The sequence below is a fragment of the Panthera onca genome, chromosome B3 (genome assembly GCF_046562875.1).
Source record: "Panthera onca isolate mPanOnc1 chromosome B3, mPanOnc1 haplotype 2, whole genome shotgun sequence".
NCBI lineage: Eukaryota > Metazoa > Chordata > Mammalia > Carnivora > Felidae > Panthera > Panthera onca.
This window is the reverse complement of record NC_138344.1, coordinates 112226842-112243811: the sequence shown is the minus strand read 5'-3', so window position 1 is coordinate 112243811 and position 16970 is coordinate 112226842. Positions and strand designations below refer to the sequence as shown.

Sequence of the window (16970 nt, the reverse complement as noted above, 5' to 3'; positions counted from 1 at the left end):
AACCCCCCACAACAAATCACTACCCAGTATACAGCAGTGTCAGAAACAGAGAAGATGGCTTGTCTGGAATAAAGGACACAAACATACAGACACACCTTCATCCATGTGCACTCATGTGTGTGCACACACACAAATAAACAACAAAAAAAGTAAAATTAAGAAGGCAGAAGAGGCAAGGAGAAGAAGGAGTGCAGAAATTAGTGCTTCATAAATTGTTAAATGAAAATGAAGGGGAGGTGTATAAAATTTTGAATTGACTTAATATTAGGCCTTAAGGTAGTTAATTGAATTTTGAGACATCCCAATGCAGTGAACTGTCTGTCATTTTGATTAACAGTTACTAATGCCGTTAGTACAAATGGGACTGAGAGATACAAGTAGTGGTTAATTTGGGGGGAAATTCCTCTGCACATTTTTAAAATTCAGCAAATTTTCTACCTTGCATTTATGGTGGCAGCATTAAAAGTGATCAATTACTATGTCTTTGTTGCTAAAGGGTGATAACTGGCTTACCTTTTCATTGTGATTGAATGTTAGAGTATCGAGTGCCCAAGATATATTGACCAAATAGATATTTAAGAACTAGCAAATGGGACCATCAGATCAGAAATCTTTAAGCTGTGTATTAGCAGATTACATACACAAATGGGCAAACATTTGGATATATATTAGTTTCCACTGATTGTTATATAAATTTTTTAATTGAAAAAAAAACCAAATGGGATTAAAAGTGTTTAAATACTATTAGCTATACATGAGCCCATTACACCAGCATCATATAAAATTCCTTTTCTAATTCTTAAGATTCATTATATATAACAAATGTTACTATCTCATAATAGTTATTTTTCTGGTATGAACTACAAATGGTAATGACACTAAAATAAAATTTAGTTACTTTTTATAAAAAAAAGCAAAAAGGGGAGATAATATTCTGAAAATAAATATTAGTTCTCTGTGTAAGAGGAACTTAACACATAGTCAGTGACATCAATCAGAGGAACGGTTTACTCTAGAACCCCAAATTATAGGCACCTGTAATGAGACAGTTGCCCTTTCTCTTGTTTGTGGTGCCATTCAAAGCTAGTTATTTGGCAGCTTGCCTTCAGCTGGTTGCTCTATGTGCAGCTGAAACAAACAAAAAAAAAATGACCCAACAGCCAATAAAAATATTAAAATAAAAAAATGGGATGGTGAAAAATGGAAAAAGCCCCCTTCCTCCCACCACCCTCCAAAAAGGAAGAAGTGTAGGCTATAGACGAAATCTTGCCAAAAAAATGTTAGAAACATATTTACTTTGAGGGATCCAACTCTACTAGCAACTCCTTTGCTTTCATCCGGCCGTCTAATTTGCTACAATGAGGGAAGATGGGTAAAAAAGACAGAATAAAGAAAAAGTGAACTTAAAAAATTTTCTACACATTAGTAATACATGCAAAACATCAATCGACTCTTCGAGGTACCTCTTAGGATGCCAAGGAGTTAACTAACCCAGAGGCTATATGACATGCTCTGCAAATAGGCTGGTTACTAGAATTCAGTCTTTATTATAGCACTATTCCTGAGATTAGGAAACGGGCACTTACTTTTGGTTATCTTGGGGACTTCTGATGTAGCAGTTTCTGGAGTAGTGTTACATTTGCATTTGGTTTACGAAAAACAAAAAATTACAAATATACCTATGCAGAGAACTTTGTCTCTTTAAGGGTTATAGTGTTTATTCCATTATAATATCAGAAACATCAATGGTATGACTAGAAACATGAGTGTTCCCTAACTGGAAAGATCAGTTCTAACAAGCACCATTCTTGGTAGGTGACAGAGTGACGCTCCTCTGCTTGCTGACCCAAGTGCTGAGGTTGTTCAGCTGTAACTGAGTTTCCCAATTAAACAATTGTGCTGCCCAACCAGAAAATTTTAATGCCAGACCAATGTTAAATACATCCGCTCCCTCAAAACTGTCTGTTATTTCAGTTAAATTTTCCTCTTGGATAAGATAGAGAAAACTAAAACTGCCATTTTAAAAACTGGTTTCACTTTAAATGAGAAAAGGAAGATTCTCAACACAAAGTGTTTCATTTGATGAGGTACAAATTAGAATTTTTTTTTTTTTTTTTTGCTTTTTTATAGAGCTGTAACAAGAACTAATTGGTTAGAGAGGAAGATAAACAAAAAAAAGTAGAGATGAAGGGTGAGGAAGCTTCAGACCAAGTGTTTTTACACTATGGGTTCCTATGCGTGCAGAATGATGGTCTCCATTCAGACCAGCATAGGTCAAGTTAGCTATGCTGGCTAGATGCTCGTGTGTGTGTGTGTGTGTGTGTGTGTGTGTGTGTGTGTGTGTGTGTGTGTTTGTTTTGGGAGATGGTAGAGGAAGCATCGATGTGATGCCAGGTTCCAAGTGTTAAAGTCTTCAGGAAAAATAAGACACCTGACCATGCTATAAAATTCTATTTCCTGGAGTCAGGCTGTAGATTGTTTTACCCCTTTTAGGACACCACTGATAGCATATGGAAGGAATAATACTGAGAAAATGGAATTTTCATTTTGCAAAAAAGCATCATGGTACATAAGAATTATATCAACTTTTGGTTTTACTTGATATAGTTTTTACTAATGCTTCAGCATTAACTAAAGATTATACACAAAAGATAATCACCAATGCTCATTCTTCTTGGTCAAACAGAATTCTCAAAATTAGAAACAATGAATACTAATTAGAATGGCAACACTGTAAGAGAGGGCTTCTGAATGGGCAGGGTACTTATAATATCTAGTCCTTCTCTTGTGCTATTTTCTTTGGTCTTAGAGAATATCTTTATACCAAAAGCTGTTTCCCATTTTAAGTGGAGACTCACAATATCTTGATTATAAACTAGGTAATTTCCTATAAAAATATAAATTCTAATGCCCCATGCTGCTTTCTGAACACTTTTAGAAGCTATGAAGACTTTCAGAACTGTTACCCAGTAACAAGTGAATACCATTTTCTATACAGTGTTTTATTTCTAGAAGGCTTAAAATTACATCAATTCCGGCAACATGAAGTATCTTCTTCAAGGTTATTTGTTAATAACAAATCTAGGAACAATACCCACAGTTCCTGACTTCTAGTTTAAGGTTGTATTCCCTTTATAGGCGTGGAAATAAAAGGGCTGGAAAACAATTGATGCTTATAAGAAGATGTGTATGTATATATATGCCTCTGCCTGACTTGTATCTGTTTCTCCATTGATGGAAGAAATTTTATGTTACTGTATTTATTTATGGAAGAAATTTTTCCTCAACCATTTCAGTTCCAAATGTAAGTGCAATTACCAAAACTTAATGAGTTATAAGAAAGGATAGCCACCCGTGAACTCTAAATGTAAAAAATAGACTATAATACCAATTTAAACAAAGATTTTGGGGAGTAGACAGCTCAACTGTCAATGCTTGACATCAATTTTCTGTATATAAGTCTGACTTTGTAAATTTAGACTATCACAAGAGGAAGACTTCAGAAAACCAATGTGGTTATTATCAAAGCCAGAGTGGTTGTAATTCAAGTGTCATGTGATTATTTTTGTGGCTCCTGAACCAGGTATAATAGCTAATACTGAAAAACTTCAGAAAGAATTTTTAAAAGTATGTCTCATAAACTAAAATTTGAGAACTAGAGAAAAGTCACATCAATAGATCTTAAAGTTTAATACTCTCATTTATTCTAGTCAACCCTTGATCATCAGTTGCTGGAGTAGTATAAATGAAAGAAATTCATAGCTAATCCAAATGCCTGACTGCCATTTTTCTTTGATAATAATTTAAAAGTAATCACAAAAGATTATCATTTGGATGAAATAAATTACTTTAGTCTTCACGATAATTGTAAGAGCCTCATATCATTAGCTAATTTTACGTATATTTGCCTACGAGGCTAAACATTTTGCATCAGTAGTAACTAAGAGGAGTAAACTGCAAATATTTATATTATATATAGGATCACTGCAACATAAATGAAGTTTCACAATTGGATGGAAAGAATTGTGGGGATTATGATTGGTTGATATTATTAGTGTATACATATTAAAAATTAAAAAGTAGTAAAACAAAAAATGTTATCCCTAATAATTTTTCTACCCTGAAGAAAACCTTTTTATAAGCGTTTCACTGAGATTTCAAAAGATATAAATCAGAGGATCAAAAACATTTCAATTTTCTATTGAGCCTCTCAGATAGAATATATTTAACAAAATATCTATTGAAAATAGTCTGAAAATATTGCAATGTATCACCTCTTTTGCAAACTTCTGGGAATCTTTCTTCAGAGATTAATTACTGAGGAATCTATCCACAAGGATCAATTACCAGGATGTGGCGTGTAAAAGCAGTGAAATGACTCTGCTATTTGTATTTACCTTTTTTTATGAGTTTGAATTCTAGAAATATCATGCAACAGAAGAAACTGTCTGGATGCTAATACAATATGGGTTGTTGATTACCTTTGATTTAGTCCAATTCTCCAAACCTGAGTTCACTGTAAGATCATTTCCACTGTTAACAAGATAGAAAATTACCCCATCCCACCTTTATCTCTCTTGCCAACAATAAGTAGTTGTAAATGTTATATTTGTATTAAAGCAAATATGTAGATTTCAGCAAAGAAACCCAACTTTATATTAATTTTTAAAATAAAATATAAAACTTGAAAGACATTTTAGGCTTGTAAAAACCGTATTGTTATATGCCCGTATCCCTGGGTGTATGTATTCACACTTCTCTTTAGTTACTATAGATTTGTGAAAAAATTTGAGAAAAGATTTTATATTTTCTGGGTTTGAACTCCGATTTAGGGAGGTTAGGGGCTTTCTGAAGACACATCAATTAAAAAAAGCTCAGCTACTCTTAAATTCTTTCTCAGGTCTTTTCATTAAACTTAGACTTTTATGGACTTAGACTTTTATGGACTTTTTATGGAATGCCTAATGCAGTTCTTCCCTCTTTTTCTCATGATATATTTTATATTGACTTGAATTAAAACTGCATAGATTAAACATATTTCCTTTTTTTTTGTCCTAGTAACTGAAGTGCTGTATTTTTAGAATTACCTAATTTACGTTCAGAACTACCCCGAGAAACAAATATTTCTAACCCTACTTTATTTTGCTACTTTTTAAAGTATGGGTATCATTGAGAGGAAATAAAACTTCTGTCTTAGAAATTATCTTTTAACCAATACCACTCAGTATATATTGGTACAGTTATAGATTGTTTCTGGTAGTTATGATTTGGAAATTTTTAAAAATGTTTTACTTTAGAGCTCAAAATGTAAACACACTCTTGTAAAGAAATATTTTTTAGGATCTAGTTAATAGTTCAATTCACTGCATTTCAGCTCTGTTGTTTCATCATAAAACAATTTGGTTTCATATGTGATTTACTGTGGTAAAGTAAAAAAGAGGGAAGGAAGAAATGTAAGTAAGATAAGTTATAATTATATGTCAAGGAAAAAGAAATACTTCAATGCATTTCTGGAGAAAAGCAATATGATTATAAATTAAACCAATAAGAGGCTGCAAAGGTTAATGAAGAAATGAGAAATCAAAAATCAGAATCTTGTTAGCAAGACACAGATCCACCAACCTCTTCCCTAAAAAAATTTTTATCCTTAGGATATCCTTTATTTTCAAGGATCTGATTTCTTATGGTATATTAACATTTGAAATGATTTATTTATAGTTTATTATGGATTTAAATTTTGATCTTTAAGTTTCTATAATAGCTTTGATTCCAAAACAATCTATACAAAATTAGATTTTTAAGCAAGTTATTTCCTGCCAGAGCATAATGCAATTCATGTTTTTTCCAAATTTTTTATCTCTCTGAAAGAAATTATAAAGCCATCAATGGTGTGGTATAAAAGAGTTATTACGCACTTCGAAATAACTTTTAAATAGTACAGTGCCTGTTATTAAGAATTATTTATTATTTGTATATGAAACAAAAAAATTTATTTTCAAACTTACACTGAAATATGATACAATTTTCTACCCAGCAAGATTAAGAATAGAATGGCTTAGCCTAGATATAAAAATGCTCTGGTATAAACAAATAAATAGTTGGTTTTATGAATATTTTTTATAAATCTGAAACTAAGCAAGACATCTCTCTTATCACCAGATTTTATTTAAATAACCAAACAAACATTTTTACTTTTCTGGTTGAAAACAACATATATGTTATAAAATAACTTGTAATTCTGTCCCTGAGCAGTACTGTTTACTAATTTTTCTAGCCATATGTTTTTTTTTTGAGCATTTTCCTATGTCATTATTCTAAAAGATATGATTTTTTAGGTTATATAAATAACTGATATATGTATGTACTATAAGTTATTTAATCATAGACATTAATGTTGGTTCTAAGTTTTCATGAATATGAATAATGTTATGATAAATAATTTTGTACATAAGTCTTTGATGGCTTCTTTGATAATTTCCACTGGATAAACTTCTGGTAACTATGATTGATTATAATGTAAGAAAATTTTTTTTTTTTATAATGTAAGAAAAAATTTAAGGCTATCTATACGTGTGTGTGTATATATATATATATATATATATATATATATATGTATGTATATATAGTTGTTCACTTGAAGGTTACACAAATTTATATTCCTACTAGTGTGAATAGGAATACTATCTATCAACTCTTTATCTGATAGATTTCTTGTAATTTTTTTTTTTTTTTTCATTTTCAGCTCCACTATAAGGTCCTTGAGGGCAGGGTCAGTAAGTCTTTATACTGCTTTACACCATATTCCCAACACCTAGCATAATTTTGACATAATATGCACTAAAAATATTCATTGAATAATTTTCTGAATTAACGTATTGTTCCGTCGTTAATAAAAACCGAATGAGTAGGGAGAGCAGATAATCCTGAAGTTGTGGGTGAGAAAATACATGATCAGTTTTAGAATATATATCTTTTTACAATAAAAAGATCTAGAGACTATTTTAGTTTGGGATATGCTCTGTATTAAAGTCATAAGTGAGACACGTAATTTTGTTCAGCTGCTTTTTGTGCAAAACATGCCCTAAACCATTAAAAATCAATTTATAGAAATCAAAACTTTTAAATTAAACTGAATGGTTGGTGTTCTTAATTTCACTATTTCTTGTATTTCTACAGATCTTACTGTCCTATCTTCCTATAACTTGAATAGAACTCTAGTGGATACCAAAAGAAACCAATATTCCATTTCAAATAGATGAGCTTGATCTGAGTAAGAAAGATCTGAAATGAGGTTAGAACATTATCAGTTGATAATCTCCAACTTTACATAGTAGCATGGAATGCAAAAGCTGGAATTAATAAATGTAAATTATTTTATATTACTTAGATATTAATATATTATGAACAAGAAGGGTAAATAGAGTGATAATATTTATTCAGTTAGTACAGAAACTTATTTCAGAGGAATGGGATTATAGGCCTACAGGTGATTTTAGAGACTACTTAATTTAATACCAGGATGTTACAGAAATAGAAACTGAAGTCTACTAAGTTCTCAAAAGTTATAAAGTGGCAGACTAGGGTTGATAGCGCCTCATAGGTGCAATACTTCTACATACTCAATGTTGTTAATTTTTCAAACAGCTTTGGATCCATAATTTTTAAATGTCTGCCAGGAAATCAGTCAAATGCAAATGCTAAACTTGCTTCTTCCATAATATCATTAAACTGAATTTATGAATATGCAAAAGTAATCTCTTTTGGGTATCTATATAAATTATAGGAATCAAGACTTATGAATTCTGCATATACTTTTATTTATTTTTTTTTTTTATTTATTTATTTTTTCAACGTTTTTTATTTATTTTTGGGACAGAGAGAGACAGAGCATGAACGGGGGAGGGGCAGAGAGAGAGGGAGACACAGAATCGGAAACAGGCTCCAGGCTCCGAGCCATCGGCCCAGAGCCTGACGCGGGGCTCGAACTCACGGACCGCGAGATCGTGACCTGGCTGAAGTCGGAGGCTTAACCGACTGCGCCACCCAGGCGCCCCTGCATATACTTTTAAAGGTAGAATTAATACAAGTTGCTATGTTTAACTAAGAGAAAACTAAAACATTTAACTTCTAGAAAATTATTACACTATTTTTTTTAAACTGGGAAATAGTTAACACCTAATATATCCAAATAGTAGTTGGCAAAAAAACTGCTACATCCCTGAAACAGAATACCAAATAAGCAATAATATTGCAGAAGATAATTTTTAAAAATGTAAAGAAGTTCATGACATAGAAAGATGTTCATATTACTAAATGAATGGGATAGGTTAAAATATTATATAGTTTAATAATAACAGCTAACATTTAGTGTGAAACAGAATACCAAATTAGTAATAATATTGCAGAAGATAATTTTTAAAAAAGTAAGAAGTTCATGACATAGAAAGATGTTCATATTACTAAATGAATGGGATAGGTTAAAATATTATATAGTTTAATAATAACAGCTAAGGGTATAGAGGTAAAGAAACTTTCTGAAAGTCACACATCTAGTAAGTAATAAAGCCGACATTCCTCACCAGGCCTCTCAGACCCCAGAACCTGAGCTCTTAATCACGGCCTTCCCATTATTCTCCATTTATATAAAATATTTGAATTTATAGAAAAAAAGAACAGAATATATAGCAAAATTAGAAGTTGCTATTTACTAAGGGTAGTTATACAGGAATTCTTTTTTTCCCCTGTAAAATGAGCATATACATATTACTTTTTTTAAATAAAAAAAAATGCCACTTTAGACTACCTGAGCTATAAAACTGTTAACTCTGTAGCTAATAATTTCTGGGTAGTTGTATCTTTTAAGCTAACTAATCAAAATTCATTTGCAAGTTCAGATTTCAGGATGGCAATTATACATTTCACAGTTAAGTTATACTAAACTTCAGTGATGAACATATTTTGTGAACATTCAATAATTAGGCAAGGATGGGATGAATTCCACTTTTAATTTCTATTATATATAAAGGCAGAGGAGACAATCAGATGAATGAAGAAATAGAAATCAACATCTAATCCTGGATACTTAGCAGAATGTCATAGAATAACTATTAAAAATAATTTATAAATTCAAAATTTATAGCTAAAATATACTGTTATCATCCAATTTCAGTTTTATCAAAATATGAAATACTTTACCATATTGGGTAGTACCTTTCTCATTAGAAAAGAATATAAGAGAACCATCCTTTATTTGGAGTCTCAAAAATCTGTTTTGCTATCAAATCAGAATAAAGAGCAAAACACACATGTTGTTACAAAGGACAAAGTAGGCAATAATGAATGAGAGTGGAAATTAGTTATGTCTATAGAAGCGAGGGATTTAATGCAAATAAATAAAACAGCTTGGTGGGTATAAAGAATACCAAGCTAGTATTTATATATGTCAGTATTAGCCCAGTAATGTTGATCTGATTTTTTAAGGAAAAGCTGAAAATTTGTATTTTTATTTAGAAATCTCATCAAGTTTAAATGTTCCAAGCTAATTAAAAAAAATGGGCCATCCTCAATTATATCCCTAATAAAATTATCTTCCAATAGCTATGCTATGACTTGAAAGAGAGCTCTCTATGTATTTATTAGGACAGGATATCCTGGGGATAAATCAGTTGCTACCAAATACAGAAGTAGTATCACATTGGAAATGAACAGAATTAGCTGGAAATTACAACTGGGTTATGTGTCTTCAAAAGACTCTTAAAGTCTTCTCTCGTTTTCAGTTAGGTAGGAGGAACTCTGTTCCCTGCCCTAGAATTAATCTGGATCATAGTATCAGGGTGAATCATTTATAATACTTAAGCAGGTACTGGTGGTCATTTACATAAAGGATATAATCTCTGAACTGAGAATATCACCGTAACACTGTCTTCATGGAAAATGAGATTCAACATACATAATTTTGACCTAGGATATTTTCAAGAAACGTAAGGCAGGTTACTTATTTTACTCTACTAGTCCTTTTAAATACAGCCCATGGACCCACAAAGGTCCTTGAGACCCTTTCAGGGTCTAAAAGGTCAAATTATTTTAACATTAATTTCCTTTTTCACTATATTGACATTTGCACTGATGGTACAAAAGCAATGGTGGGTTGGCACTTTAGTGCAAATCAAGGCGGTGGATCCAAACAGTATGAATAGTCATCGTATTATTCACTACCATGTACTAATAGTTAAAAAAAAAAACAAAAAAACCAAAAAACCAAACTAACAGTTTCAAAAAAGAAGAGCTAGTTTCATTTAACATTGTCCTCAATAAAACAGTAAATACTAATTTAAAACTTGTCCCTTGAGTATGACAAAATGGAAAATATGCATAAAATACTTCCACTGCATACCAAAGGATGAACATTGTCTCAAGAAAAAGCACTTCTGCAATTGAGGTGCAAGCTGAACTAGCCAGGTTTTGCATAGAACACTGTTTTTACTTGAAGGAATGAAAGAATGACAGACTGACTATGATTATCCAGACTTAGATGTTTGGTAGACATTTTCTCAAAACTGAATGAAATGAGCCTGTCAATTCAAGGAAAACAAGACAGGATTTGTTGCTTTTTGCCAAGAATAACATTCTAGCTTTTAAATAAAATTAGAATTGTAGAAAACATATATCACCATGAGCTTGAGAGCTTCCAACGCTTCCAAAACTTTTTTTGAGAAGTCTGGCGTTTATATCAATGAAAATAATTTTTTGGTATAATATAATGAAATATGTCAACATTTGGAAGAACTTATATTTTCTAAGTGACCAATAAATACATTCCAAAACCATGTCCAAGTATAAGATTCATTCAAAGTTCAAGATGGCCCAACTGATTTTAATATAGCAGAGTATGGCAGAGTCCTCAACAGGGTTTTAGATTTCAGACTTCAACTAACTTTTAATAAACTATCAATTGTAAATTTTTGGTGTAGTGTCCACCAAAAGAAGATCTACAATTATGTGAAAATGCTCGTTCTTTTTTTTTCTGACTACATAAATGTGTGAAGCTGAATTTGTTTCTTCATATTTCAACCAAAACATATCACAACAGACTGAAGTACAGAAGCAGGTATAAGAGTTCAGTTGTCTTCTCTTAAACCAGACATCAAAATATATTTGAAAAATGTAAAACAATGCCATGTTTTTCAATATTTTTTGTTTTGGAAAATATTTTTTCATAACAATGTTGTTTATGTTAACATATAAAGGCTTTATTATTATTTTGAAGCAAATAAATAAACATTTAAAAATTTCTCAGTTTTAATTTCTAGAACAGTAAATATTGCTAGATATAACCCACATAAGCTATTTTGGGTCTTTAAAAATTTATAAGTATATAAAGAGTTCCTGAGACCATTAAATTTGAGAATTGCCAGATTTGACCATAATGTTGAGACAATTATTTGCTTAGTATTCCCCAGATAGGGCAATTAACTTTGTACAAAAGAAAACTTCTATGTTTATGCCCAGAGGATGTACTTTTGATGTCACTAATTCTGTGCTTTCCAAACACTTTGGCACTTGTTGACTCGACATATAGAACCCATAAATTTCTATTTGTCATTAACAATTGAACAGATGTTGATATACCAATGTTGATGTAATTTCAGACAAAAGCAAAGAAATTTAGTATTTAAAGTAGTCTTACTGATTTTGTTTAGCTCTTCAAAATAGTAGAAAATAATCTGTGGGTTCCACTTAGTGTTTTTATCTTGGCTAGAATTTTCACAACTTCACAAGATTCTCCAGACTTGGGAGCCTCAGGTTTCGAACCAATGAACTAACCATATCACATAATCATGCTGGTGTTCACAAAGGAAAATAGTGACAATGTGGAATCATTTGTACAAACTAATATGACTAAGAAAAAATCTCAGAGGGAATATGGATACTAGACCTGATACTAGATCAATAATGCCATTTTTATATGTAAAGGAAATCATACTGCCTTTCAGACATACACATTGACACTGTGAATGAAGAAAATCATTTATTCTTTATCCAGAAGAATCTAAATTCATTTGCTCAAAGGAAAATAACAGAAACCTATAGTGAAATCATAATTCTGCATTTTGTTTGAATAGAAGATTAGGCATTAGTGTATTAAATGAACACACCCTTAATATTAAGGTTATTTCAATACATATACTTTTTAGTCATTTCATAAACTTTAGTTTTAGATAGATAGTATTTGTATTTTCTTCCTGAGAGGAAAAAAAAAAACTTGTTTGTTAGTCTGGGCACAAAATTCTATTCTAATCTCTAAGGTACAGGGGATATGTAACAATAGACTACTCTTATTTTTTAAAGTCAAACTTCAGATGCTTAGGCAACAAAAAGATACTTAAATTGGTCTTTAAAAATTATTCCCTATTTTAACAACATCTACTGGGATGGTGAACTGATTGAAAGTTTGGATTTTTTCCCCCCTTTTTTGCTCTGGTCATTATTCTTTACCTCATGCTTCTTGATTTCAAACAGAGATGCTACTAACTTTTATAATGGAAAAATCAGTATTCATATAAATTGTGAGTCATGTTTACTTTACAAGAGAATTTTTCTGTTATAGAATTTTTCTTTTAGCAAACCATTTTTTGGGAGACAACCACCATGTTAAAATTTAAGTCTTCTAAATATTGCCCACTACTATTGAAATAGAATCTACATACCATTTGACATTTTTGACTAAGCCACTGTTTTACTTAGGGCAATGAAAGATTAAAATCTCGTTTGTTCTTACAAGATACTTCACAGTGTCATAAAGCAAGTGGAGTAAAAATCATTTGTCATTTCAGACAGATTTAATTAAAACAAAATAACTGATAAAAAAGAGAAATAATTTTTTCCCCACATACAATAAAATATCTCATTTCAGCAAATAAATATTTGTTGGAGACAATGCCATTTAATAAAGAATTGTTTAGAAAAGATAATTCATGGTTATCTTTACTAGACTTTGTACTAACAAGGAAATCCAAATGGTATATGGTATACCTTTTGGTATATACCAAAAGGTAAATCCAAATGGTATAGATCTTGTCTGGTATGTTTTATAGATCTTGTCCTCAATACAGCTGATAATTAAAAAAAATAAAAGGATCATCTATGATATGATATTGTATTATATATTGTAGTAAACATATAAAATATGAACCTAAAATAATGTTTGATATTATAGTTGTTGATCTAAAAGAAAACAGATGCACACATAAGTCCTTTAGCTTAAATACTGACCAGCTGATAAAAAGCTACAGACAGAAAGGTTGGAACTACTAGCTTTTAATCATAATTTGTTTATTTAGCTGTTTTACATTTTTACAAAGACTAGGTTAAGTGCTTCTGATGGTTATTCCCAAAGTATTCTGTCCTCTGGTGATAAATCATACCACTTATACTTTATTATAATTTGTAATTGCCTGTTTGTCTGTTTGTAATGGTAAGAACAATATCTAGTTGCTCACCACTGCTTCCCCAGAACCAGGAAAAGACTCATTTAATAAATTAATAAACCCTGTTGGGGAGGCAAAGATTACATTTAATCACAGATCCAAAGCTCAGAAAAGCTGAGCAACTTGCTTAAGGTAGTGTGGTTATTAAGCAGAGAAGCCAGCATTTGAATCTATATCTTCTACTATCAAGTGTTTTTTCTACTGCTGATCATTCAAGACTGTACTATATTTCTCATGTAAAGAAAATGTATTTGCACATATATTTCTGCACATGACAGACTGCACGTCTAATCTGAAACATAGAAGAGGGATTTCTATGAGGTTTAGTGAACACTATCAGGTACTAAATTATAAGTATCAGCACCAAGATGCAGTAACAGTAACAGTAACAATGTCAAACTCACTAGTGTTCTAATTTTATGCTAGCTGTGATTCATGGGATGTCTCATATATATCTCAGATTGAAGACGTTCAAAACCAAATGTATTAATTCCTTTTACCTTCAAAATGTGTTTCTTCTCTTATTATTCCTTAATATAGTTAATAACATCATTTACCCACATCTTAAATGAGAAGCCCGGCTTTCTGACTTTTCTGCCCTAAATATTCTATGCTAAAATAAACAATTCACCTAGATTTATGTGCTAAAACCTATGGCCTTGTAATTTGACTCAGTAGGCAAAGACAAAAAGTCATTATTTAAAATACATAGAACTAATAGCTGAAGTTGGATTTTGAAGTCACTGAATTAAGACTTTCATGTACTAAGGATGTTTTAGTCTGAGAGTTCCTGATTGGTGATAATTGGCTGGTGACAGCCACCTTTAAAATGGTCATTATTGCTGAATTTTGTTTTGTTTTTATATATCCTTTTTGTCCCTGGTGAAATGTTCCCCTTAGAGACGTCTTCTCTGATAATCCTATTTAAGTAAGGTTTCCCTCCTATTATTTTCTATCAATGTAACTTTTCATTTCTGCTTAGCAAGAATTTCAATTTATAATTATTAAGTTACAGTAAAATTATGATTATCAGAATAATTTACATTTATCTTAATATTTATTTTAATATACATTAATTGAACTGTAAACTCCATGGGTGCAGTGACTATATGTCACTGATATAAAAGCAAATATAAGAATATTTAGTTTAGATTTTAATTAAACAGTCTTATAATTTGAGACTTTCAATAGATTAATTTGACTTTTTTATTTTTAGGATTTCACTTTAGTAAGTTTGGAATGCCAAATTATTTTAAAATTGTATTTAATGTTCTCTTTGTAATTAGGATATAATTATAAAGTTTTAAAAAGGCTCAAGAACTACTATGTATAACTGAATTTAGCTTAAAATATTTATAAATGTTCATAGTATATTATTAAGGAAAAGAATACTGCATCTTGAACAGTTCTGCATTCCCAACATTTAGGTCTTAACATTTGACTAAACATTTATAGTGGACTTAAGTTTTAGCATTATTTTCTAGACTTCATAAATGAGTATAGCTTATATAATTGAGATTTAATGCAAACAATAAATTATTTTGTTAAAAATTTTTGAAAGTCATGAATGAGACGCTTCTTTGCAATTCAAGTCTTAGAACTCCATGTTTTCATTCAGTGGAAGATGTAAGCTGACTGGCACCTGAATGGCATTAACATACATTTTATGTCTAGAATGTTCTTACATTTTGTCTTCATTAAAGATTTAGAACCATAATTTTTTTAAACTATAAATTAATATTGGTTGTATTTGACACAAGTCTAAAAACAATGATATACAACAGTAATAACACTGTGAGGACTTTTCTGAGAAGGTTGTACCATGGAATGTAAAAGCAACCGTACTACACATATGAAGAATGGCTTGAGATCACTTCTAGTTAAGTCCAGTTGTAACATTCTTAAAACTCAGGAAAAAGTTGGAATTGAGGAAGAGAGCTATATAAGTGGTAAATCTGATGACAGAGAAAGCCATAGTTTGAAAAATTACCTGCATATCTCTTGAATAAATTTAGTGAAAATTTGATATTGAACACCATATCTTATCAGTTAAGAAGGAATGTTACTGTTAATCTTTTGATGCCAATATTGGATCCATCATATTGAAATCTTGAAAGCACAAATGACTAACTTAACCAGGAAAGGGACATTCCAGAAGAAAGCAGTAATAGCCATAATTACGTCTGCTACTTAATTTATCATATACATGGAGATGTGAGGCAGCAAATAAATGTCTAATCCTTTTTTCCTCCAACACATGATTCAGTACTTGGGAAAAATTGTAAAAAAATAAATACTAAAAAACTTCCTCCCTCCCCCAAAGGTTGGCATTAAAACTTTCTTTCTAATCAATTTAGATTTGTTTCCAAATATTAGGCAGCAACATTCCAAGTTGAATATGTTTGAAAAAATTTGCATGATACTAGAGCAGGGAGCTACCCTAGCTTGGACAAGTTAAAAAAAAAAACCCTTTGGTGACATTATTTTGTTAATTTTGCTTGTTATAGAAATGAATTCACCCTTTGCATAAAAAAGTAACTTCACATCTATACTGATGAGTATGCTAAAAAATAACAAGTCTAGAGCAAAGAAACAGGAGCTACAGAAAGTGATATCTGTAGCTGTAAATGTAGGAGTAGACATTTTACATGAAATTTCTATTATCTTACTATTGGCCTAATATGCCCAATCTGTAAAACTGTAAGTGGTAATTATCTTATAGTCCACTAATTTTTCATTGCATTATCTTGCATGCAATCCAACCTTGACAAACAGAGGGAAATATTGGTTAAGTTTCCCACACTCAGATAGTAGAATAGGTGAAAGGTGCCAAGGAACTGTACTTACTTTTGGTGTTGGGCAGGAAGCTGTAGAAAGGCGAGATGTAGCCTGAGCACGAGGCGATTCTGAAGGAGTAGTGCTGAGGGAGGCTGTGTCTCGTGGGAGCACCTGAACACCACGAGAAATGATGGAGTCTGGAATCTGAACAAGAAAAACAAGGATGGCTTAATATTCTGAAAACACCAACAACATTGAAATCAGTATCAACACCTAACTTTTTTTCTGTGGCATTATTTGCTGCCTAGCTCTCATATATTTGGTGTCACTTACTGTTAGGTATAAATGCCTGTCCGTGAGTTTGGATGTAGGTTTCTATCCAACAATTTGTGATAGGACAGAAACCTTCAGATTTAAAATATTTTCCCTGGCCAAATAATATTTCATGGAACTTTTTTATGAGAAGCAGTTTAGCATTATGGTTACGGAGTAAAGTGTTTGGCATTCATATACTGGCTCTGCCACGTAATAGTTATTTAATTCCTAGATATTTTCCATTTTCCTTTCATATTCTCCACCCTTCTTCATCCTCTCTGCTCTAAATTGACCTGTATAGATAAAATCAACAAGCCAGTCTGTACTGTCTAGTTTCTAGTTGCATTCAGCCAGTGGGAGGCACTGCCAGGAAACTAAAGCATTAGAGGA

At 31.3% G+C, this 16970-nt stretch overlaps 1 protein-coding gene across 15 annotated transcripts in view; it reads right to left on the bottom strand.

Annotated features, from left to right (window-relative positions):
- Positions 1–16970, bottom strand: part of GPHN (gephyrin) — a 621678-nt gene that overhangs the window by 194970 nt on the left and 409738 nt on the right. For 10 of the 15 annotated variants that reach the window (XM_078448108.2, XM_078448105.2, XM_078448106.2 and 7 more), the window contains 2 exons: positions 16335–16469; positions 1297–1353 (listed from right to left, as the gene is read on the bottom strand). In XM_078448108.2, coding sequence (XP_078304234.1) covers positions 1297–1353; positions 16335–16469 — 192 coding nt within the window. The remainder of the gene's footprint in view (positions 1–1296; positions 1354–16334; positions 16470–16970) is intronic. The other 5 variants (XM_078448111.2, XM_078448112.2, XM_078448118.2 and 2 more) reach the window with 1 other exon arrangement.